We start from the raw sequence: 25,656 nt of genomic DNA, 5'->3' as shown, positions 1-25,656 counted from the left end.
CAAAAGAACATTATCCTAAAGAACTGTAAAATTTCTAGCCATTTTTTTGTGGTTTACTGACCCAGAATCTGTGTTTTTAATCAGATACATTAAGAATCATGTAGCCCCACACACCAATGTAAAGCCTTTTTGCCTTTCCATTAATGCTCTAAGGAATTACTGCCAGGGATTATAGAGTCGGGCTTACCATTTTACCACTGGATCGTCCATCATTCCAGGTGTATGAGCCGCTGGAGAATTCACTGCATGCACTTGACAGCGACAACTCACTACTGCTACAGCTGCTGCGTGGGTAAACTGGCACTGGTGCCGTCAGACTCAGCTGGCTTAGACATTTGGTGACAGGGAGCCCTGCCTTTCCATTTGACTGAACCTCCTATCACATAGAGAGAAGAGATATTTCATGAGCTTTACTAAAACCATTTCATCTGTTTTTTTGAGATTACAAAATTGTGCCTGGGAAATCTGCTTGCTGGCAAGGCTGCGATAGATCAAAGTGATTACATGAAAATAATATGAGGCGGAGAAAATTTAAAGTTAGATGCCAATTTGGGGGGAAATTTGCCCGCATGAAATTATCCTGATAGTACAGCGTGAAGCAAATACAGCACTAGAACACCTTCCTGTCAAAAACACAGACTGAATGCTTCAGTCAGTTGTGGGTTCAACTGTGAAAATCCTGAGCTAAATATATCGTCTAATTGTGGTAAATCCGTCAAATGATTCCAAGATACCAAATTACGCCGGTGATTAAATGCAAATAATAATAATGAACGCTTCATTTGTTGTTTCATTAGAACCCATTACCCGCTGTGATACTGTGAAATAGCTTCACCTGGCAGTTCAAACATGAATTTCATATCAAAATATCTTATCATTTCACATCATTAATTCATATTGTGGGGAAATGCAGGTGTCACACCATTCACACAAGACCGCTGGAATATATATTTAATGACTTTTGATGGTGTTAAACTCGTGATTCTATTGCTTGCCATTTATAATCTTGAGTTCCCTGATGTACCAGAGAAGAGGAGAGTATCTTCGACGGTCTGTTACCATCATGAACATAATGAAGAACGGTAAAATGTTTTCAAATTCTTGTAGTGGTACACGTTAACTTAAAATGTTCCAATCACCGAGCATCCCGAGAAGGGTCCTTTGGTGGTGAAAGATGGTCAACAGTTTCGACAGACCACAAAACTATGTTGTAATATTTACAATAACATATTCTTGTTAATTAATATTACATGTGATGATATAAATATTCAATTTACAACAAAAAGGAATGAATGAAGTCAATCACTTTAATGTAACGAGTAAAAACAGAAGAAAAAAAAAAGTGGTAATCTATGTAAAGCCATTCTGCAATCGGTTTATGTTGGTGGGTGAGATAAAAAAGGATACTGTCATTTTATAGTGTCAATTGTCTAAGTCACTTAACACAAACTGTTAAAAGGTTTCTTAACATGTTTGATAAGAGGATCATTTATAATTCACATCTTGGTCATTATTTTTTCATTTGCTCACTCTTTCACTACTCTTATTACATATTAGATCTTATCAGGTGGCTTTCTCAGAGGGATAAGAGGATAAAAGAATAGCAGAAACTAATTTCAAGTCCTTAATGCATAATACATAGGATTACTAATGTACCACACTGTCCGATGGAGTCATTTTTACTGACGATGGGTCTCAATCGATGGTTTTCTGGTAATATGACAGGAATTTATTCCTCTTAGCGCGATGTGATACAGCCAGCCCTTCCTGCTGGGAGGAGACGAGGGGTCAAGCCCTCAGATAGGAGGGTCTGTAGTTTAATATCTTCTAATGATTTCTTGAGCTGGGCTGAGGTTGAGCGTACAGTACATTCATAGAGAACTTGCATACCACATTAAGCTTACATTAGATGGAGAGTCCGTATTTCTGGAAAGTAAGAAGGTCTTGCTCCTCTCTGGTTCCAAGAGCAAATCTGCCGCAGACAAATCCATGATACGAGAATGGAGTTTCTGAAAGAAACGATGAAGGACGGGCACCGTTGACTTATTTGCTATCGAGGCTTTACAGAAGGTGGAAAACAACAACATAATGAGTGGGAATTTCTTTTCCTCCCCTTTATCAATTGGGCAGTAAACACCATAATCTATGTTTCATCTTTAAACTTCTAATTACCGAACTGTTGTTTCAAATGTGAAGAAGAGCGCCTGCTATGTTTTAGCAGCCGAGTGAACCCTCTAACCAAATGTACCAAAAAGTTGTCCAAAAAAATAGTAGCAGAAAAGCAGTTTCTGGCGTTATTTCGCAACCTTTGAAAGAGTATTATAAGCATCCATTAGAGTTTTTCCACTGGTGCCACACAGAGCCTGGATTCACACTTCTCGCTCAAAGTCATTAATGTCATCAAGAGGGAAATGTGAAAAAGAAATAATTGCATGAGGGAGTAAGGGATTCCTTTGATTTTTTTTTTAATTCATATGTTTGTCTGCAGCCTCCTCTGTTATTTAGCTCTTATGCTTAAGAGGGACGAGAAGGATTCAAAGGCAAATACATCTCCATGTATTAATCTCAGACTTAATTACACTGGGTTCTCTGTGCTCAAATTAATTCAGCTGGAAATATGGTGGAACAAAACATTTGATCTTGGGCTTAATTTCCTGCCAAGGGTAAAGCTAAGTCTTATTCAGCAAACAAAGATTTTGGTTTTTGGATGAATTCCTGAGCCTTGATAGGTTTCAGTTTCAGTTTCAGACAAAATAAATTGTTTGCTTTCAAAAAAAGACAGATCAGAAACAAAGTCACCTCAAACAAATAAGGAGGAAGCTGTGAAATCCAGTCTCTCCAATTTCCCATCAGAACAAGAATGATTTTGTTCTGTCAAACATCTGGCTGACTTGTAATTGACTGTATCTGTTGTGGTGGACGTCCTCTGAACATTTTCATTGAGCTCAAACAAGCAGCTCCTAATTATCCCCAAATTTAATTGGTTTTTTGGTCTCATAAGAACAAACAACCTGCATCATGTTGCCTGTAGCCATAACATGCATCCCATGTTTTGCTCTAAAACCTCCAAAAAAACATTGAAAGTCAAAGCATTTTTTTCATTTATTTTTGTTTTTTTGGCATAAACCCAGAGGTAGCAGCTACTAAATTATTTATTGTTGAAAATAACTAGTCATTTCACATGTACTTGAGTAATATTTTTAACACGATGTTTCAAAGATTTGCAACCAGATGGACAAAATACTGTGAAAAAAAAAAAAAAAACAGATTCAAATCCCCTTACGGTTAAAAGTCCCAGAATTACAGAAAGCAAAATACATCTGAAAAATGCAGAAAAAAATACTCCTCATGAGAGTTAAAATGAAGGAGAAATTGTCGGGAAATTTTCAGAACCTTGACAACCCAGTCAGCAAGCACTAAATCTCTTTTTTCTACCAGCTGCTCCCTTCAGGAGTCGCCACAGCGACTCGTCTTCTTCCACCTGATCCTCTTTTCTGAATCTGCTTCTCTAACGCCAACTAATTTCATGTCCTCTTGCACTCAATCCATACCTCTTCTTTTTGGTCTTCCTCTAACACGGTCAACAATAAAAACTACAAACTCAAATCCAACCAATAAGCGTCTTAATATGACTTTCCCATTTGCCCCCCAGAAGACAAATGAAGTACTTTGAATTGAAATTTGAATTGCAATCAGAAAACATATAAATCATATACATTTCTGCCAAATATTTTAGCGGCAAACTCTGCCATTGATTAGTAAACACTTAGTAGAAAATGAATCAGATTTTTGCAAGATATATTGACAGAATGGATCAATGCCTCCACAGGCATTTGTTTTGTTGTTGTTTTTTCCAATCAGAGGAGAAAAGTGTCCAGTCATTATGGCGGCACCAAGTAGCTTGTGGACAGTTCTGCAGGCAGTGATAGGGCTGTTCCCACATCAAGCTGCCGGCAAAACGTTATTATCATAATTTTTCTTCCCATAGAAATTTTCCACACCAAGCCGGAGATGACGGTCAGGCAGCCCATCAGGAGGGCTGAGGCTGCCGCTCTCCATTTATCCGGTTCAAATATTTTGTTAGTTTGTTGCCATTGCTATCTGAGTTTTGGATTGTCAGGAGGTTTTACAATTTGAAAACCATTTCAAACTCATAAATATTGATGTCTACATGTCTTTTTATGCATTTGATCTTTCATTGGAGAGCTTAACACATCATACAATTAAATGTGTTGGAGCTCTACGGTCCTTAAATCGTTTTAATTCTAACGGTCCGATGCTGCATCTGTGGCCTCGTCGCTGGCCACGGGGCTCGGGTGTGTCACGGTGGCCTCTGATCTTATCATACGGTGCTGAATTTCACCTCCTCAGCATCCTCATCAAGCATTCAGTCAATAGTGTCACAGGGTCACAGGGGGAGATAGCGTAGAGAAGGGTAGATGACAAGCTGCATAGATTCTAAAGTTTTTGAGGTTCAAGGACACAGTCAAAGTCAGATGTGTCAGCTATGATATATTCACCAATGCTTGCAAAACTGATATATTATGAGAGGTTTTTTTTTTTTTTTTGCTCGGAATCAGGCTATGAAAAAAACTATAGTACATATACAGGACTGTCTCAGAAAATTAGAATATTGTGATAAAGTTCTTTATCTTCTGTAATGCAGTTGCAAAAACAAAAAATGTCATACATTCTGGATTCATTACAACTGAAATATTGCAAGCCTTTTATTATTTTAATATTGCTGATTATGGCTTACATCTTAAGAAAACTCAAAAATCCTACCTCAAAATATTAGAATATCATGAAAAAGTATTTTTTTGTTCTTTTAATAGCATTACAGAAGATAAAGAACTTAATCATAATGTTCTAATTTTCTGAGACAGTCCTGTATACTAGTAGCCCAAGAAGGCCAGCTCATTGGAACACTTTAATCCTTCGACTTTAAACTGCATAATGAGCTTTTCACAGGTATATCATTGCAATAAATTGGACACTGCGTTACTGATCTGACCTTTAAATGTATGACATTAATGATTAGAAGCTTTTATAGGTTTTTTATTATTATGTAATTTCTTAATGTTTTTCAGGTACTTTCATTTTTACTTAAAGGTGAAACTTAGCAAAAAGAATACTAAACCAAATATGACCAAGGCAACGTACCACTTCTTTTTTTGTGGAGAATGCACATGTGTGTGAGCAAAGCATCCCCCAGTATTAGTGCTCAAAGGGGAACTTTTTGCATTCCTATAAATGTCATAATTCAAGATAATAAATGTCAGCCCAGAGGAGAAGCAATAGGCAGATTAGAATAAAAAATAATAACAACAACAAAAAAAAATTGGATGTGACATCTTACACAGACACCGCATCAGATCGACAAGCTGCATTAAAGAACAGGCCAACTTGCAAATCCACTGTTTAGGGTCCAACCAATCTGTGTGAGCGCGTTCCTATATCTCAACTGCTGAGCCGTCTTCACAGATAGTAATGCAATGTCTCAAAGCTCCCACTTTAAATTTTGTTACTAAAATTTGATTATTCCTGAAAGTGATATGTTTCAAAAGGGCGCTGTCAAACCGCTCATGCTGAGCAACCTACCGGGTGCTAGCCACGGCAGCAGTAGATATCTGACTGAATAAACTGCAAAGCAGCACGGGCAGTAATGAGGTCATGCTGTGTCCTACGTAGTCTTGATGTTGCTCAGGAAACACCAAATATTTGTCCCATTAGTGAGCGACTCGGTAGCCACTTCCCTGTCATATTTCGTAAACAGTGATAGTGGTTGGAGCTGCCTACTTGTTGTTTTTCCCTCATTGGCAAATGTTTTAGGTTTGTTAAAGTTAAGGTCAGATATTTTCCGAAATGAATATGTGGTATTTTTCAACTGGTTTAGCGATAAAGATGCTGAACTGGAGAGGCAACTGACAAAATTGTAGAAAACTTAAGATACCCAAAGGGAACTTGGCAACATTGAATTACTGATAAGCAAAAGGTTTATGGTCGATTGCAAAGTGCGTACTCATCTGGTGATTAAGAGTCAATCTGGTCGAGGCAAGGGAGACAAAAAAAAAGGTAACTCTGTGCTGCTTTTCACAACCACATTCTAAATATTGTGAGAAAGATTTTGAACTTTTGACAAGCACAGATGGATCACTGATGGGAAACTGCACCTTATTCTGTCCCCTTGCATATCTTCATTCAATAAACATAAAAACACAAACAAGCGAAAAAATAAAATAAAAATAAAACGCCAGAGAAGCCAATAGCCTTACAGCTATTGATTATGCAGGCTTTTTTTTTTTATTATCATTGTGAGGTCATTTTAACAGTTTCTTGGTATTTTTTCAACTAACTTATGGCCAATTTCAAACAATTTGTACTTATCTTTGCTTCTGATATTTGAAATAATCATAGTCAAAATATCAGCATCGCATCACAGCATAGCTCTCCTCTCACCAAGTATGTAAATGTATACTTACAGATATTTTTGATGAAATTTGGTTGTTGAAGACATCTGAATAAAGAGGTGTCTTCATTTTGTGCCCATGGGCCAGACGCGATCCTAATGACTTAATGACTATATTTATGAAAATTTCTTATAAATTCCTGAAATGTGATGACACACAATCAATCAACGAGCCTCCTTCAGACTCTTTGATTAGAAAATATTGATCCCACAATATTTAAGACTGTAAAAGAATCGATTCCATTCTTTCACTTTTAAAGTATTGATATGACAATGTTGTTTCTAAAACGAGAATGACCAACTTTGTTGTGCTGTTTTATGAACCATTAGTCATATCTGTAAGATTCTATAATACATGGGTTGGCAACATGTATGATAAAGACATCTCTGGCATGACAGAAGATTATGTTCATATTCCTGACTGATATAAATGTATGATATGTATGAAATGTATGTATGAAATAATGAAATATAGCCATAAACACAGAATCGTTGTCTGGGTTTTAAAATGCCAAGAAAGTATGTCATAATCTAGTCCCATTTTGAGAGGCATTAATGCAAAAACATAGCGTGGTAAAATGTTGACGCGCAGCTCAGGTCGGATTCAAATTCAATACCCTCACCTATGCAGTGCCGAATCCATCTACAACACGTGCACGATATGTGATTATTTTGTTTCACCCGCCTGCTACACATAGGTTACAGACTGATACAGAATTTCAGACTTGCATTAAGCTTTTTTTTTCGGCAGAATCCCATTTGAAGAGAAAGAAAAACACATTGCACTGAGACGGGCTGAATGCCAATGAGACACGGCTCCATCATATTTCTAAAGGCTCTAATTCATGTCGTCAGCTAGATTGCACCCCCTTGGTCCCTGCAGTCGAATCATCAGTATCCCCTTTCAAGCCTTTTATATTGCAGTTTCACTTGACAATGGTCTTATAATGGCACCACAACTGACAGAGAGCTTTATAACACACCCAAAGCCATATTATTTCCCGTTCCTCTTTCCCTTTTTCAAGAACTTTTACTGCATTTCTGCTTCTTCTTATTTCACCCATAGTTTTTATCATCTGCCCTTTCACACCAAAGCACTTCCCTGCAATCTCATCTCTCTCCATTTTCAGCTCCTCTTTTGTCTTATCTACCCCTGCCTGCCATCTCCTTTTTCACTCTCACGGCTCCATTTCCTCTTTTCGTTAATGATGGACAACTCCCTCCCCCTGCTTTCTTTCTTTTAATGTATTTATTTTCTATATAGTAGCGATGAACCCTTTGGCAATTAGCTCAGTTCTCTAATGCCTACACTCCACATTGACCATATGCCTTTGAATACTGTATCATTATTGATAATGTACGGATAAAACTCACATTCACATGTCTGTTAAAATGACTGGAGCTCACAAGCAGACTCTTTTCGGAAAATTGGTGTTTCTCAGAGCATCAAAGATGAAGTGAGGCAATTTCAAGCCACTCCAGAGAAAGGACTGACTGGAATGTGAAGTTTGCAGAGAATATAAATACAGTGGTGGTTATCTGGTGTCAAAAGATGAGAGACTCAATAATGACTAATGGGGGGGAAACAGTGACCTTGTTTGACGGATTGTGATTTCTGGAAGGTGATTTCTGTCTGACTTTACAGTTGATTTTTGGCTTATTTTAGGCTAATTCCCTGAATTCAACTTAATTAAAAAAACAAACTCTTACTTTTCAAATAAAACACACTTTCTGGCAGCTTGATTTTCATTTAATTTATGATAATTGTTAATTTAGAATTCTGAATCACTAAACAATGCCATTTCCAAAAGTTTAACATTTTAATTCTGTATTTTAAAAAAAAAAGCAATGTGACAATCTCCATCTTTCTTCAACAGATATACTGATTTTTTTTGGAAGCCAATACAACTCTCTGTCCAGCCTGTGTTTTGTTTAGTTATATTAGATATCAGTAAATTACAATTAAGCATATTCCAGACTTTAAATGGATAATGCAATGAAGTAGCACACATTGGTGCCTTTCTGATACAGTGAAGGGTAAACCAAGTAAATTGTGGCAAGTTTTGCATGATAGTATAATTACAAATATTGTACAGGTAATGCTGAAAACTTAAAACTTTAAGTTGATATGAGCTCAGACAGTGGATTATTTGAGGCTAGAGGGTAATTGTGGCCATGGGTCTAAATTATTTCTGTGCTGATTTTTTTTTTTTATACTTTATTTTGTATATCTGCATCTGATGCTCTACTCCACAACCCCTCGAAATTATACTGTGTGTGTGTGTGCGTGTGTGTTTGTGCGTGCGTCCGAAAGAGATGAGCTGACGACACAGCAGAGCCAATCCTGTCAGCTGCATCCAATCCAGAAATAAACCTGCCTGCTTAAAACCGGGCCTGCCAGATACCTAACCACTGTTTAGTGAGAATTATCCTCAGAATGGGCTTTCCAAAGCTTGCATACAGTTTCCTGCGAACAAAAGCCCTGTGTTTCTCTCTCTGCTCTTGTTCCCTCTGTCTCCTCGTCAAATCGTCCCTTATTCACAATATTCCACAGCAGGCAGAAGCTGTAGTCCTTTCCCCATATATACCGCTCCCTGCGTGTACTCTCGATCAACAACCGTCATCGGCTCGGCCCATCTGAAGCCTAAAGAAATGTTTTACTATAAGGCTTATAGTAAAACATTTCTTACAGTGCAGCTGTTCATCTCTGCGCCAATGTCTTTCTTTTGTGCTGTGACTGAATTTTTCGATCGATGAGCCTGAAAATGAAATCCTCTGACACTATCTGTCATGATATGAATCCTATCTTTGGACGAGCAGATATATTTCTTCTCTTGTGGGACGCTAGTTTTATAAAACATTGACAATCTATAATCGAGAAGGTAATTTTTGAGTGTTTGGGTAACCGGAGGATTATTCTGTATTTCTATTCAGAGCTGCTTTTTTTTTGTAAATCGCCTTACATTCTACACTGACCAAGGTCTCCCTGTGTCTTGTTTATGACAGTAGATTCTGGCTTGTGAAAATTGAGAGGATAACACAGAATGTAATGTTGAGATAAGCCAGCGAGTTAAAAAAAAAAAAAAAAAAAAAATCTTAACTTGACAGTTGTTCTGTTCTGTTCAAGGAAAATAAATACATTTTTGTCTTCATTTAATGACAACCTACCTGGAGAAGCAAGTCAGAGGCGGGCTTGATCCTCTGCTGGAACAGAACACCAAGGGCCCGGTTCTGCTGCTCGAGGTCAAAGACCCGAGTTCGTAACTTCAGACACTCCTCTCTCAAATCCTAAAGGACAAAGGTTACATCGAGATGAGCTGTCAAGTGCAAATCTTAGTAGTACTGTGAGTTTAATGAAAATATGCAAAATACGGGAAAACCCAACATGACGATTTCATGCAAGCAATGTGATTTTAGAAGAAATAAGATGCAAACCTTCTGAGTGAGCAGTGCTTGCACAACCTGATTGGCAACCTGGAAAGAAACAGAACGAAAGTGTTAGCGGACGTACATTTTACTTTTTGTTTTTAGATAAGCAAGGCCTATAGCGGGACGCTTTTTTTCAAGAATTTACCGGTTGATCTTGATTTTCTAGTTCATGGAAAGGTATTTTTTTGTAAGTTAGGAAGACCTCTGACTGCTTTATTTGGAAAATTCAAGATCTGCATTTAAACCATCCAAATTTCTATTATTTATGTAGCATAAATGAAGCAGGTACAATTCCAATCATCAAGATGTTTATTTCTATTGATGAAAGCGAGGCGGAGCAAGAGAGACGAAGGGTTGACAAGTTTTAATTCCTGGTCGTTAGCAACACATAAATGTACGGGTTGAAAAGCAACTATTTTAACATATTTTTTGTGTTTCTTTAATTCCACTTTTTATATTTCATACTAATATCAAGTTTCACTGTGACTGTGGCTTTTAATCTCTCCCTTTTCATCCTGTGGGTAGAGGAGACCCTTGCCCATTATCACAGCACTTCCTCACTCATTTTACACACAATCAACTATTATGGTGTTACAGCAGGACAAAATGTGACTGAATTTTCTCTTTCTTGGGTGTAAGCATGACTTTCTTTTACATCCCTTCATTGTAAAACTTTATTCATGATACACAGGGTGCAGATACCGCAGTATGAGAGGTATATGTGACTCTTGTACCGTGGACTCACCCATTTGCACTTCTGACCACAGCGCTGATAGAGAAGAGGCTCGGATTACCGGCCCATCGATTGCTCATTAATGCCCCGTGAAGCCACATCGGCTCTTTCAAGTGTTTTCGCTCAAGTTTATTGGATGAGCTCAGATGTGAGTAAATATGGTGAAATGGGCCCCTGTCTCTTGAACCACAAAACCAGTTCTGATTCTTGTAAAGTAGCCGAGTACCCTGAGAAAAGCTGACTTTCATGGGAGTAGTTAAGCAAAATGGGCTTTTTGGAAATTAGCATACGGACACGCAGATGGCTTTGGGTCTGTAATGATTGCAAAGAAAACTAATCGCAAAGATGACCTAGGAGATTTGTTTCGGCATTTAAAATGTATCATAGTATAACATATCAATGTACTGTATCTATTTTGTGAGGCGAAATACATAATAAACACACACACAAATTAAGAGCATGGGTATCATTAAGCATGGCTTAACTTTTTATTTTTGTAATTTCAAGCCATTGTTTGAGAAAATTAGTATGCGTGGCTTGAAAGGGAATTACCGGTACTACTATTATTTTTTTCATTTTCTTGTCGATTCCTCACTTAAACCCTTTCCGCAACCACAACAAACAACCACAACAAAAACCTGAATAGTGCACTGATTAATATCCTCATAATAGAGCTATCCATCTATCAGTAGATATAAAGAATGAGATAGATATCGATAACAATAAAAGTATAGATGTAGCTCTATATATGCATCCATCTCCTTCTGAATCCATTCTGCAAATAAACTCTTCCCCTTCCATTCTCTTTGCCACTTATTCTCCATCTTCTCCATGTTCCCCTTTCCTCCCTCCCTTCCTCCCCAAGCCTCTGGTGGCTTCAGTCAGTCTCTTGAGCCGATTGGTTCCAGGACACATTGTGCAACCTGTCCCTCCCGGACACTTCCTTCCCTGCAGCAGCTCCCTCTGTCACCCACTCACGGTGATTCAGCGGCCAGGCAGGGACGGCATCCGGTCCGGTTCGTTCCCCTCATGTGGTTCTCCGAACAGCACTCATCACGCGCTCAAATAACCGGAAGGCAAAGACGTACCAGTGTGATGTAAACCACTGCTCAATAACACCGGTGGGCCGATCTGCGGCAAGATCTGATAGGTAGTCAAAGTATTGAATATGATTAATTTGAACTGGTTTCTTTTTTGTTTTTGTATTAATTTGGGGAAAATTAATATTTAGATACTAGAATGCATTATTGCATTATTATCACTTTTTTTACACAAATTTAGGATCTTAATTTGCATTAGCGTTGCAGATGTATGCAGATAAGTGGCTTTATTTAGTATAAATTATATCTAAATATATATAAAACACCTTGCCAGATTTGGGTAAACCCGCTGTGGTGTGCAGCATCCCCCTAAGACTGAATCTCGAGAGTCAAGGAGCAAGTCAGTCTGTCACATGAAAAAAAAATGAACACCTGTGGCCTTTTTGAACAAATATGTGGCAAATCTTAAAGGAAACCTTGAAATGTGGCAGGAAAACACTCTAACCTCATCTAGACATCGTTCATACTGTTCCCTCTGGCTCTCGTTCTCCAAGGCCAAGGCAGAGTTCTTCTCCTGCAGAAAAAAAAAAAAAACACACTCAGTCAGTTGTTGTATCGTGGTTTGAACCGTAACAGCATTATGATTTTAGAAAAAAAAACAAAACAACAGACATGGAAATTGTAGTAGAATCAAGCTAAGCTCGACCGCTGCTGAGAGAGGAAAAGGTCAGATGTCAGCAGAGGATCCAGGACAGCCAATAAAAATTTAGAAAGTAGTGGAAAGGAAAAGGTCAAGGGGATGGAAGTTATGACACTGAACTTTGCCCAGGCAGATAGCCATTTGGACTTTGAACCTAATAAGAATATCTCCTTCACTTGCCAAGCAATGAGGTGCCACCCTATTGATCTCTGGAAGTTTCCAATTTGTCAGAGACAGGCAGCATATTAGGAGCTGTCAGCCAGCAGGACTTCTTGCACCATCTGCCCTTTTGTAGAAACTAGCAATCTCTTGATGAAAACATGGGATCCATAATTACAACCTAAAACATCCCAATTTTAACAAACAGTATCCAATGGAAGCCTGAAAGTGCTGAACATTAGCACATATAGAAATAATGAATGACAAATGACATTAATAAAACATGTGTAATAGTCTGTGAAGGGCATTTTATATAGTGAATGGGCATGTACGCTCCTTTTAAAAGCTTATTTATCTGATTTCCTTATTCCTGGAAATAAAGACGCAAAGAATGATAATAAAATTATTAATTAGCTGCCCTAAGTTGAAAATATTCTTGGTCAGAACTTCCAAATACTGAGCTGAACAACATTAAAAGGCCACATTTAGATGAAGAAATAGTTTACACATTAAAATCACTCATTTACCTGTCATGTAAAAAAATAATCATGAATTTTGGCAAAATAAGAGTTCGCTTTTCTCACATCTATTCGAGGTGGCTCTACCACTGATCGTGCCCCCCTGTTGCCCAGAAAGGTTGTAAAAATTATTACCTTACTTCTTAATTAATGTCATCTTTAGTTTTATCATTTATGATAAGACACACTGATTTAACAGCTTTCATTTTTACACCAAGCAATATTTTTATGACATTATTGCATAGAGTAGATGATGCTGTGGTTCCAATTGTTTTGTATCTTTGCCTCAAGGCTACACAAATGCTGCATTGATAATAGCAGATCACTTCCATTGTAATGACCTGGGGCCTCTTTAATGACCACACCATTAATTTGGGCTGTGTGTGTGTGAGTGTGTGTTTTTATTTATGCACTAGAAAGAGCTTCTTGAAGCATAGCAGATGATGGAAATCAACCAGAATAGGCAGCTAGCAAATAGCAGCACTTTCCTTAAACTACAATTTATTCCTTAATTTAAAGCTGGAAACTTTAAATGTAGACTAGAAACTTTAAAAGGCAAAGCTATTCCAAGTTCCACAGACAGCACTGTGATAAATACATATTCATTCATCCGTTCATTCATTATCTAAACCGCTTATCCTCAGGGTCGCGGGAGTGGCGGAGCTTTACTCAGCGATGCGACTGGACCGGTTGCCAGTTGATATGGAGACCAGATATAAAACCGTTCCCCCTTTATTCACACACGTGGGTAATTTAGTCTCCAGTTAACCTACTGACTGTGAGAAGAGGCCAAAGAGCCTGGACAAAACACACACATGTAAACAGGGACAACATGCAAACTCCACACAGAAAGGTCCCATGTCGGAATAAAAACGGTGACTTTCTAAATATGTACATTACATTTTTTTGATATTTTAATGTTTTTTTTTCCCCTACTGAATCCCTTTGCGGTCAGATTAACAGCTGGTTGTGTTAATAGAGGAAAAAAGAAACAAAAAAAAGCCTGGGTCCTAGAAACATAGTGCAGGGATACTATCATTTAATTAGTCACAAAAATAAAGGGTGCAGTCATTAGTTGTATTTAAACTTGAATGATGATACAATTATAACTTTTTTTCCGCTAGTTGTGTTGCTTTAAAACCGTCAAGTTTTTTTTTTTTTGCAAACCTAATAAGAGAGATGAGGTTCCCGCCAAGAATTGTCGACATGTCACTGCTTTGCGGGTTATTCAGCAACATATGGGGACAGAGAGAAAAATCACTCCCTCCCTTTTAAATAAATGCCTCCTTTTAAACTGAAAGAAAAGAAATACAATACAAATGTAACCAGAATTTAGAAGTTATAGAAAAAATGAAATATATTTTGATTCTGGTATTCCAAAATCTTTTCACGCACTTCTTTTAAGTACAAAAGAAAATATCCACTGCGTATTCATTTTTCACCAGAGGTCTTAAAAGTAAATCATGCTCAGTGTCACAATACACCGTGATGATGGATGGCGTTCAGATTTTTCTTCCATTGTTCAAAAATCTGTCAAAGTATTAAAATAACTGAACCACCATGGGGATTTTAAGGATCATCCAATTTGAAAGCTTTGGTGATTTCATTTCCTGCAACAAGTCCATACTTTCTCCCTTTCTGGATTAAACATGTCACCTCTTTCAGCGCCATTACCGCTATAGATTTATCACAAAGAACAGCTGTAATGATCCTGTCTGCAAACACTGGTAATTAATGTCCTCATCACTCAAAAACACAACCTCTATCAATTTGTCCTTAAATTTGAATGTATATATTATTTTCGGTTCTAGTTATAGCGTGTGCCTGTCAAGAAAATAAACAGTATCAGTTGAGCTTGAGGAATAACAGCTGGGCAAAGCTGACTTAGTATCCTCGCAGTTTAGGAGCAACACAGGGCGGTGATATATCACTTCCACTTTGTTCTCGCCGCACTGGCCGGAGCTGCATCCATCTTCCACACGGCCCGGTGGAAAAACGCGACGGCTGAGTTTTGATACAGCCGTTTAAGATGTATTGTTTAGGGAATGTGCTTCATCAGATGAATCTCTAGGACATGATGATTGCACTTCCTGGCAAACCGTGATGATAACTTACACTCGAGGAGCAACAGGAAATTCATTTCTCCCACATCACTGTAATTAGGGTTTATTTGTGTCCGAAAAGATGAATTATTATGATGGAAGGAGAGTGAATATATTTCAGAAACATTAGACATTAAAGTATCTAAATTATACAGACCCTATTGATGAAGTGTCAAAATGCATGTGAAAGTAGGCTATGCATCGTGGACAAAACAGCCACTAACTTTCTTGAACTTCTCCTCCTTTTTCTTCAGGGTTCAATTTCATCGTCTTTTCTTTCATGACTGTAATTTCCAGACAATAAGCCGCTATGTTTTTCACACACTTTGAACAGTGCGGCTAATTTATGGATTTTTTTTAGCCTGACGAGCTTCATGTCACCCAAACATTTAGTGAAATTACCATGAAATTCTGAGGCCGTTCAATTCCGACACTGAAGAAGACGAAGAGCAGGACAAAACGGGGATAGAAAATGGATGGATGGATGGATGGATGGATGGACGTTTCTCGCTGTTTTATTTATTATCAATCTTTTTCATCAGCTGTGTTACAGGCACTGTTCAGCAAAAAGCATTTCCAGTACGTTTTTGCGGATATTACTTCCATGTATTTGATTAAAAGTTTAAAAAAAATTTTCTGTGTAAATATCTCATGTTACAATGTGGACACCAGCGGGGCCTCTATATGTATATATATATTTATTTTGTTATTTTTAGCCAGTGTGGCTTATATTAAGGTGCCCTAAATAGTCTGGAAATGAAGGTAATTCATTTATTATCAAGTCCACTTGTCCCACAATTGCGCTCGCAGGGGGAGAGTGGCTGGAGCCGACCACACCTGCCATTGGGCGAGAGGCAGGGTACACCCCGAAGTGGTCGCCGGTCAGTCGTAGAGACCAACAAACATTCACTCGCTCATTCACACATGAAAAACATTAAAACACACAGAGTGACACACCATGAAATTGGATTAACATAAAACTTCCGTCAACTTTGCCAATGCCAGGGGTCTGTAACCCACGGCTGCAGAGCCACACGCGACTCTCTGATCCCTCGGATGCGGCGCCCTGTGGCTTTTGAAAATAATTAAGTTAAAATGTATTTTATTTCTGTTTGTTCATGTTTAAAATGTAATTTGAAGGTTATGGTGATCTTGTAACATCTAAATAAAAGGTTTTCAAATCTTTTTGTTGCTCTTTAGATGCGACAGTAAGAGGAAAGCAGCACACAGAGAAAGGACGGCATTTTTGGTTTGCTGCCATTCAGCTACGTTTTTTTTTTTGTTTTTTTTTTTTCCAGAAATACAAGACAGACTCAAATAGACATTGATTATTTTGCTTAAAAGTAACCTTCAACCCAACATCTTTTTTTTCGGAGCTCAAAATGTTTTGTTGCATGTGAAAAAGTAATTTCATTTTCTCTGCAGTTGTTTATCAATTTATCTGTCCATCCATCCATCGTCTACTGCTTACCCTGCACCCAGGGGTCGCGGGGGATGCTGGAGCCTATCCCAGGGATCATGGGGCAAGAGGCAGGGTACACTCTGGACCGGTCGCTGGGCCGGATATACCGACAGAAAACCATTCACTCACTTATTACAATTAACTTACTGCATGTTTTTGGACTGCGGGAGGAAACTGGAGAACATGTAGAAAACCCACGCAGACACGGGGAGAACATGCAAAGTCCACGAAGAAAAGTCCCCTCGTCGGAATTAAAACGGGGTACTTTGTGCGGTGAGGCCAAAACGCTGATCACTGCGACACAGTACCGCCCGAAGTTGCTCAATGATGTTTATGCATAGCATAAAGGCAAAAACTAATAATATTATATGCTGTGTTAATTCATTTTAAATTTCAAAAGAGTTGTGTGCCTCCCGCTGTTTTCTTTACATTGGGGAAATTGATCCAAATGGCTCTTTGAATGGTAAAGGTTGCGGACCACTGGCATATGCAAAGTTTTTTTTAGTTTGTTTTATCCTTTATTGACCCATTGATCTGAATGTCACCCATTCAGTCGTAAAAATATACGTTGGTTCAAAAACTTCCAAGTTCCGTTGAAAAAGTCAATAATCTCATAGCTATGTTTGCCTGTTTTTGTGGATTTCTTATAATTTTTCTAGACGGAAAAATAACTTGCTGTTTCTTATTCACCTACATTTGGCCACCTGAACCCAATTTAAGGAGACACTTGAATGTCACATGTCTAGCACTTGATCAACATCAAGGAGCCACTTACATATAAGTAAGTAAGGCTAGAAACCTAACTTGATTAAGTCTGAGTGCCTGTATTGCTGAAGAGAGCTGAGTGAATGTGTGTCCAGTGGCTTCACCAGGAAACAATCAGCATAAATCATCGGAGCTGGGTTCCTGCCTGGGTAAGATGCTCCTCAAATCCAGCATCACTGAGAAAAACAAACCGCAGCTGGAGCGTAGCCTGCAGACCCTTCAGCGACTCTTGCAGGATGGGTTTGCTTTTGAGAGTTTGATGAGCTGTCACGCTTTCAGACACAAGTAAGAAAGAAAGCTTACGACAGACAAAGAAACTTGCCATGCAGGATAGCCAGAGGTGGCTGGAAGCATGGAAGAAAAAGAGAAAGAAAAACAACAAAGGAAACGACAACTATAAAAAAAATAGCGCTGGTGGAGCCGTTACCTCCAGGGCCTTGAGGCGTTCCAGGAGGAGCCTGGTTTTGTCTTTTTCCTCTTCTGCTTGGCTGGCATCGGGTTCAGTGCAAGGCAGCATCCCAAGGCCTGGCTCTTTTTGAGTGGCCGGTGGGGAACCGCTGTCATCGGGGTCTTCATGCTGCTTCTTTACGTCCTCCGAGAGTTTTTCCTAAGACACAGATAAGGAGAGGAGTTTTAGTTGGAGACGGAGTAAACAATGTGGTGATTTGGCAAGGATAAGCTACAGCAGATGGGGAGACAGCAATCAAAAAACAAAAAAGAGAAGTATGACCAAAGCCAAAATGAGATGAAAAATGGGTAAAGAGCTGTGAAAGGCAGACATAAGAGGGAAGGAGAAAGTGAAAGGAGCCATTAAAACAGAGGGTATCAGATGGGCAGATGGAATGACGGGAAGGGATCCTCAACGACAGCACTCGAAAACATCCCTCAATCCCTGATCGTGTTTTACTTGTTTCCCAAGGAGCAGCAGCGACCTTGATGACTTGGCCTCCATACCCCGAGTATGCCTTCCGGCCCCCCTCTGTTCCTTTTTTTCCAACAGATATGTCAGAAAAATTCCTGGCATCTGTGACAATCAACTCCAAGTAATAACTATATAGTAAATATTCCTGGAAAACTCTTCCTGAAAACGGTGCAAAAAGAAAACCTTGAGAGTTCTCGGCACAGCACGTACTGACAAACTGGACATCTATCCGCCATAGAAAAATGTATTATACTACATTCAATTCATTGTAATTATAGTCATCATTGATTTTTCAGAACTGCCCATACTCAGTCAATGCACTTTGATGATGTGTCTATTCAGGTGACAACAGCTCACATCTTTGTTTTGTTTTGTTTTTAAGGATGCTTTATGCTAAAGTTAGCTTGACAAAGATATGGCGGTGGATGAAGCTTGAAGATGTGTACTATTTCTTGGATCCAAAATGAAGCCCTGCCTAGAGATGTTTTCATCAATCTGACTATAGACCATCGCAACATATGGTTTTCAACCTTCATATTGGAAACCTTTTGAAATAAAACACTCGGTTGATTATACTGATGGGTTTTGAACACTTCAATAAAAAAGTGATTTGCTCCTTCAAACCACTTTGGCTGTTTCATTTGAATAACAATCAAGAGGCCCGGTATGGTAAATGTATCCATTATTTCCCAATAAGATAGTTAAAATAGTAAAGATTCCCAATTTAAACTGAACAATTGCAATCTTTTATCCACAAAGACAATCTTTCCTCTCCACTGGCCTCTTTTTGATAATATGTAACCACTCAGTTATGACCCCATCAAAGAAGCTAGAGCTCCACGGCTGGAACACTGCAAAAAACATCATATATGTGTGTGTGTGTATATATGTATACCGGTAGACACACACACACCCTCACCTACAGCCACGAGCTGTGGGTAGTGACCAAAAGATCGAGATTGCGGATACAAGCGGACGAAATGAGTTTTCTCCGCTGGGTGGCCGGACTCTCCCTTAGAGATAGGGTGAGAAGTTCGGTCATCCGGGAGAGGCTCGGAGTCGAGTTGCCGCTCCTCCGCATAAAGAGAGGTCAGATGAGGTGGCTCAGGCATCTGGCCTGGATGCCTCTTGGGCGCCTCCCGGGGGAGGAATTCCGGGTATGTCTATCTGGGAGGAGACCAGATCCAGGACACGCTGGAGAGACGCCTTTGGGTCCCCCCAGAAGAGCTGGACCATGTGGCGGGGGAGAGGGAGGTCTTAGCCTCACTGCTCCAGCTACTGCCCCCGCGACCCGTCCCCGGATAAACGGTGGAAGATGGATGGATGGACACACACACATATATGTGTGCTCAAAAAAATAAAGGGAACACTTAAAAAACACATCCTAGATCTAAATGAATGAAATATTCTTATGAAATACTTTGCTCTTTACACAGTTGAATGTGCTGACAACAAAATCACACAAAAATGATCAAAGGAAATCAATTGTATCAACCCATGGAGGTCTGGATTAGGAATCACACTCAAAATTAAAGTGTAAAAACAAACTCCAGGCTGATCCAACTTTGATGTAATGTCCTTAAAACAAGTCAAAATGAATCTATGTTTCTTCCTGAGTGGACACTATGATTTCACAGAAGTGTGATTGACTTGGAGTTACATTGTGTTGTTCAAGTGTTCCTTTATTTTTAGAGCAGTATATATACATATATATATATATATATATACACACACACACATATATATATACATATACGTGTATATATATATATATAAATATGTATATATATATATATATATATATGGACCACAACTTGAAAAGCTACTATGTTTAATTGAAAGCATTTCATAAATCTATTATGAATGCAAATCCTTAACAAAGTCATTTGCAGACATATTACAAATGATTTCTTCCAGCTGTTCTGCATAACTGAATGTAATTTAACAAATCGTCCTCAGGAAAACTTATAATAACCCCATACTCAATGGGAGATTGCAATTATAACTACGAAATGTACTCGTTGTGAAGCAACCCTCCTTTCTGTAAATGAGTTATTCAGCAGTTCATGCATGATATATCAGTCAGCACTTCTTATATTTTTCAATCTCGCTTCAGTCAAGACAGATAATCATCAGACCTGGGATAATTATGATGTACACATTCAAGGTTACTGGCGCTGTTGGTTAGCTGAAACAAGCTTTTATATTTAAATCTGGCAAAGAAGAAACTGCCACTCTGAACAAAAATCTGAAATTATATCCTTTGAAATGCTTTGTTGTCTGCCGAATCTATCCTACGCAAAATATAGAGGTTTTTTTTCCATCTTGTTTGATTCCATCATGTAATAGTGTTTGAAGCAATTTCAGTTTTTCCAGTTTTTTTTTTTTTTTCAAGGATCTGTGAATTCTGCCGTTTACTTCCACAGAATGCTTTTCAAACACTGTTAATGGGCCCTGTAATAATCTCCAGAGAGAAAGTCTGGAGTAGGAAAGGGGAGCCACCACTGTCCCTTGTCCTGCCCTTTCCAGTTATTGAGTTTGTCTGCTGAATACACAGAGCGCAGCTATGTCGGAAAGGTTGGTGATAAGTTATACAGCTACTGGGAATCACATAATAACCCTCAATATTTATTCTGTTGGAAAATGTCAAACTACTACTGATCACTGGACCAAGGAATTGTCATTATATAGTAAAGACATTTAAACCTAATTATCTCCTCACATTTCTAGATCCACAGCTCTGTGTTCTTCTGCACACTATCTATCTATCTATCTATCTATCTATCTATCTATCTATCTATCTATCTATCTATCTATCTATCTATCTAGGAGGAATATAGAAACAACAAACATTGAAAATCGCAGCAAGTATAAAATGTTTTGTTGCATTTATATTCAACAACTCCAAAATACAGACTGTGGAAATAATTGGTCTGAATATAAATAGTCCAACTGATCAAAGTCCTGACAGAATGAACTTTTCTACCTGATCATGACATATCGATGCCAAGATCATTGTTTACATGTATACAAAAAGCAGCACAGGCAGGTATATCACTCAGATCGTATAAGAATCACTGTCATTGATTATGATGATGATTAACAATTATAAGGGAATGCTTGGTTGATCATTATTTATCTTGGTAGATTTCAGGTGGGCGAGAGATTGATGCATGCATGCAAAACCACTCAATTAAAAAGGCATAGTTTATTTTCATAATTATAAAGGTAATTCTCCGAACATATCTGATTCATTTTCCATACATGCACAGTGAGATTGTGATGCAGTCAGTTTTGAGGAACGTGACCATGTAGCTCTGGTAAAGTATCATCGTTATAATCTATTCATGTATTTATAATTCATCTAATTCATATTTTCGATCAGATGATTTAATCTGCTGTAAGTGGTTTGACCATTTGCTCCCGATACAAACAAAGAGTCTAAAAAGAGACCAACCGTGGGAGTGACAGCACATACTTGCAGTGAAATAAATATTTCCTTTAAGAATTTGATTTTTTGAACTTTAATAAGTGTGAATAAAATGTTGGTTTATTGAGGGGTGGCTTTTGGAGGCAGAAGTGGCTGCTGAAAGAAATGATCAAACATTACGGTTTGAGTTGACTCCTCTTGTCAATGCTTTGTATTAAGGCATTTGTAAAAAGTTTTCATTTAACTGTTTATGAGTGCAAATTCTAAGGTTTGTTATCCTTGGGCAAATATTCTTGCTTTACATATTCTAGCTACAAAACACAACATGAACTGTTATGAAAAATAACAAATCAAAGTCTGAAAAAAAAATCAGGTTAAAAGAAAGCAAAGCATGTCTTCATCTTGAGAAGTCAGCACATGTACATTATAAAGGCTTAACAATTTTCATTTTCTGTATTTTAGGCAACGACATTTAGGCTATTGGAGTGAGGCATAATATCAAATAATTCAGTATGTCAGTGTTTGGAAATGATAATAAAAAATACATTTAGGATTTTAGACTGAGAATATCTGCCTCTTTGATTGCAATTACTCAAATATTACCATCTATTTTTGAAGCTGTTGCTCAGTATGTGAAGAGTGAGGTGCTTTGCAGCAAACGGATGAAGAAAGCATTGCAACAGATTGCCTTGCCCTTGCCTCAACTGTCTGGGCAGTAACTGGACACAGAATGCTCAATAAATCCACATTTCTGACTTGTTTCTGACCCCATCATGGATTTTTGTTATGAAATTATTAAAACACATTTCAAGATGCTTAAGTCATTGAGGTTAAGCCATTTGTGAAAGTTGGCTTGGACGCGTTATGCCTCTGTGTAAACAAGGAGCTGCCAGCACAAATTTACAAGTTCAAAACGCAACAAAAACATCCACCTAATTGCAAATATATTGCAAAGGACCGCAGATATATAAATGACGCCCCACTTGGCATTCCACTGGTCCTACGCAGCAAACCATCCAGGCATAGATGATTGCAGGATGACTTTGAATACTTGCATAATTACCATACCATATTAAGTGTTTAAAAGACGTATAAATGTATGTATATGCTAATCTACATAAGACCCCGTTTTACCCTTGACAAACTGATCCGCAGCTGGAATAGCTCATTCATTTGGAGTTTGGGATTGGTTTCGGTGCAACCCCATCAACAACAATCAACCACACAAAGAAGAGAAGACGATATTAGGGTCATTCAAAAAGTCAGCCATGGGGGGATAAGAAATTGTCTTATTTATTCGCTCTAAAACAAGCAATTTGTGGGTGAACCCTAGTCATCAGATATGTTTATACACCCGGTGTTTCAAACGCCACATTATCCATCCGCCTTGTCGTATCTCCCTCATCTTTCTTCCATGGTTTTGGGGGAGACAAATAAAGGATTGCTTTGCGCTCAAAGAGTATTTGCATATTAAGACACAGTATTCATTTCACATATACCCCATTAGACTGGGGGCCTGCTCACAGTTTTATGATAAAGATTATTCTCCCCAAGGCAAATTACAGGCTATCCATAAACCAGTGCATGATCACAGCTGTTAATCCGATGTTTCCATTTTACTCACTGGAATCCATATGCAGTGCTATTGACATTTAGTCATCTATTGCTGTCTTATCCCCCCTTTTTTGTAGTGATCATTTTAATTAATTTAAACATCCATTTCTGTCTTTAATTCACAGTAATTTAGTCTTTCATGAGGACATTTAGTTTATTGCTTAAATAGCGATGCCCTTTTCTTCTGTTCCCTTGAGGCATGTTGTACCCTTTCCAGCTGCTGGAGCTTAAATGGAATGCAGTTGCTTTCTTTTTTTTATAGTTGTCAGGAGTTATTAGCCTTTGAAAGAAATATTGTTACACAGTAGTAAAGCTCCGATGATGATTCATAATGTACTCTGTTACATAAACGTATCATAGCTAGAAGCTCAAGTGATTTTGTTTGCTCACACGGTGGTGAATAAAATCTTTCTGATGATTGACAGACAGAGTCAGAAGCATTTCAGCCCCGAGCACCGTGTAAACACGCCGGTCTTCAAATTGTAAGGCGCAAAAGGTGATACTGTATTTCAGATATACATACTTTTGCTTATTTTTTCCCTGAACTTCCCCACTCGATTCCGGCAGATATTTCTCTTACATAACAAGGGTCAGCACTGAATGCCTTCGCTTTGGCTCACGATACCTTTATTCAACATTGGAAGTTTCCAAATTGAAATATTTTTGATAAATTCTAACATGGGCTCCTACTAAAACCTACGTGCATAACACTTTTTCTATGTGAGTTCTTTGTCCAAAAACATTACCGGCGGGTGTCAAAGACGGTGACCTCATGAGATCCTTCCACACTGATTACTCAGGTTGATCACTGATATCGGACACGAAAACCACAATCCTTTCTAAGACCGTTTAATCCAAAATTGATTGTTGGAAAGATCGTCTTTTCATTATTCCAGCAGTTCTTGTACGTATATAGTTAAGTAGTGCACGGGTGGTCCTGTGCAGTGTCAGCTTTTTTGTTAGAATGTATGGATTAAAGTGAATGATCAACAGGTAAATAAATGATAGGCTTAAAGAAATTCATAACAAGACAAATTACTTATTTTGACTTGGAGTCGTAGGTAGATTTGAGAAAAGTATTAACACAAGTTAGAGGCAAAAATTAGAATAAAGTGTTAATAATTCACTCAAAGCCCAACGTTTTCTGTAAGTATGTATGTATGTTAGGATGTACGGTATGTATGTATGTATGTATGTATGCATGCTTGCGTTTAGTGTAACTAATGTATTCATTAATCAATTTAAGTGTTATAATAAATATATGTATATGTTATTTATTTGTTTGAATGTAATTGTATCTGAAGACATATCACGTGAGTTTAATCACACAATGTCAGAAAGAGTGACAAACTTTCAGACAATGTATTATGTGTTGCTTACTTTGTAGACCTTCATGATGTCAGCTGTGTCCACAGACTGTTCCTGGACCCCTTGGCTCTGCAGCAGCGACCACACCGTCTCTTCCATCCTGCACAGACAAGACGAAACATTATTAATCAATGCCAAATAATAAATAAGTATGAAAAGTTACTTGACATCAGGACAGTCTGAAGACTGTATCGATCATCACTGTTACATTTCAGAGGCATGGGAGGTCATTAAATTTAGCATTTGTATTTGTCTTGGTGGTCTGAGACGGCAACTTTTGGCAGGCAGCTTTATTTCTTCTTCTCTGAAGTCTCCAGACACTTGAGCAAAAATTTTAGATCATTACGAATGACAATAATACTCTATTTTATAAATAAGTCACTCTCTAATCTAGAAGAAACACCTTAAACCAAGTCCAAAAAGTCTCATCTCGACTCTGATGTGACTAAAGTAACCTTGCTCCGGGGGTTTGGGTGCTATTTAAAATAATGGCATAGAAGATAACATACAGGCTCATTTTCACAATTATTAAAAGCAGCAACTGGAAGTTTATCATTCCTTCACACTAACATTGAAGTAAATATCGGTTAATGGTAAATATGTTTCAGCGGAGGTACTTATTTGTTAACAAAAGTACAGTAAAGGTGTTTTCGTTAGGTTCCTCAGTCATTCTTAGCAGCCAGATCTAATGTGAAAATATACATGGTTCAGGTTAAAAGGTCCATTATGCCAGACTTATTAATAGCTGGTAAGTTACTGCAAAATATAATTGTATAGGCCTTCAATTAGAAGTCCCATACTGGAAACAACTTTTTCCTGAAAGATACCCTGGCCTAAATCAGGATTTCCATGCGTTCTGTCAGGCATGTATACATATAGGAATACAAATATTTAGTTATACAGGAAATAGGTGCGATCGGACATTCTGTTGCAAAAGTTAGAAGA

The 25,656-nt window shown here is 38.1% G+C and overlaps 1 protein-coding gene across 6 annotated transcripts in view; it reads right to left on the bottom strand.

Moving 5' to 3' along the window:
• Positions 1 to 25,656, bottom strand: part of LOC147233521 (nck-associated protein 5-like) — a 159,249-nt gene that overhangs the window by 26,689 nt on the left and 106,904 nt on the right. For all 6 annotated transcript variants that reach the window (XM_086148425.1, XM_086148431.1, XM_086148428.1 and 3 more), the window contains 7 exons: positions 24,724 to 24,811; positions 17,805 to 17,984; positions 12,177 to 12,245; positions 9,905 to 9,943; positions 9,638 to 9,757; positions 1,905 to 2,009; positions 188 to 376 (listed from right to left, as the gene is read on the bottom strand). In XM_086148425.1, the coding sequence (XP_086004551.1) occupies positions 188 to 376; positions 1,905 to 2,009; positions 9,638 to 9,757; positions 9,905 to 9,943; positions 12,177 to 12,245; positions 17,805 to 17,984; positions 24,724 to 24,811 (790 nt within the window). The remainder of the gene's footprint in view (positions 1 to 187; positions 377 to 1,904; positions 2,010 to 9,637; positions 9,758 to 9,904; positions 9,944 to 12,176; positions 12,246 to 17,804; positions 17,985 to 24,723; positions 24,812 to 25,656) is intronic.

This window comes from Fistularia commersonii, chromosome 6, assembly GCF_037954325.1.
Source record: "Fistularia commersonii isolate RoL2024-O1a breed Wild chromosome 6, RoL_Fcom_v1.0, whole genome shotgun sequence".
NCBI classification, from domain to species: domain Eukaryota; kingdom Metazoa; phylum Chordata; class Actinopteri; order Syngnathiformes; family Fistulariidae; genus Fistularia; species Fistularia commersonii.
This window is presented reverse-complemented; position numbering and strand designations above follow the sequence as displayed.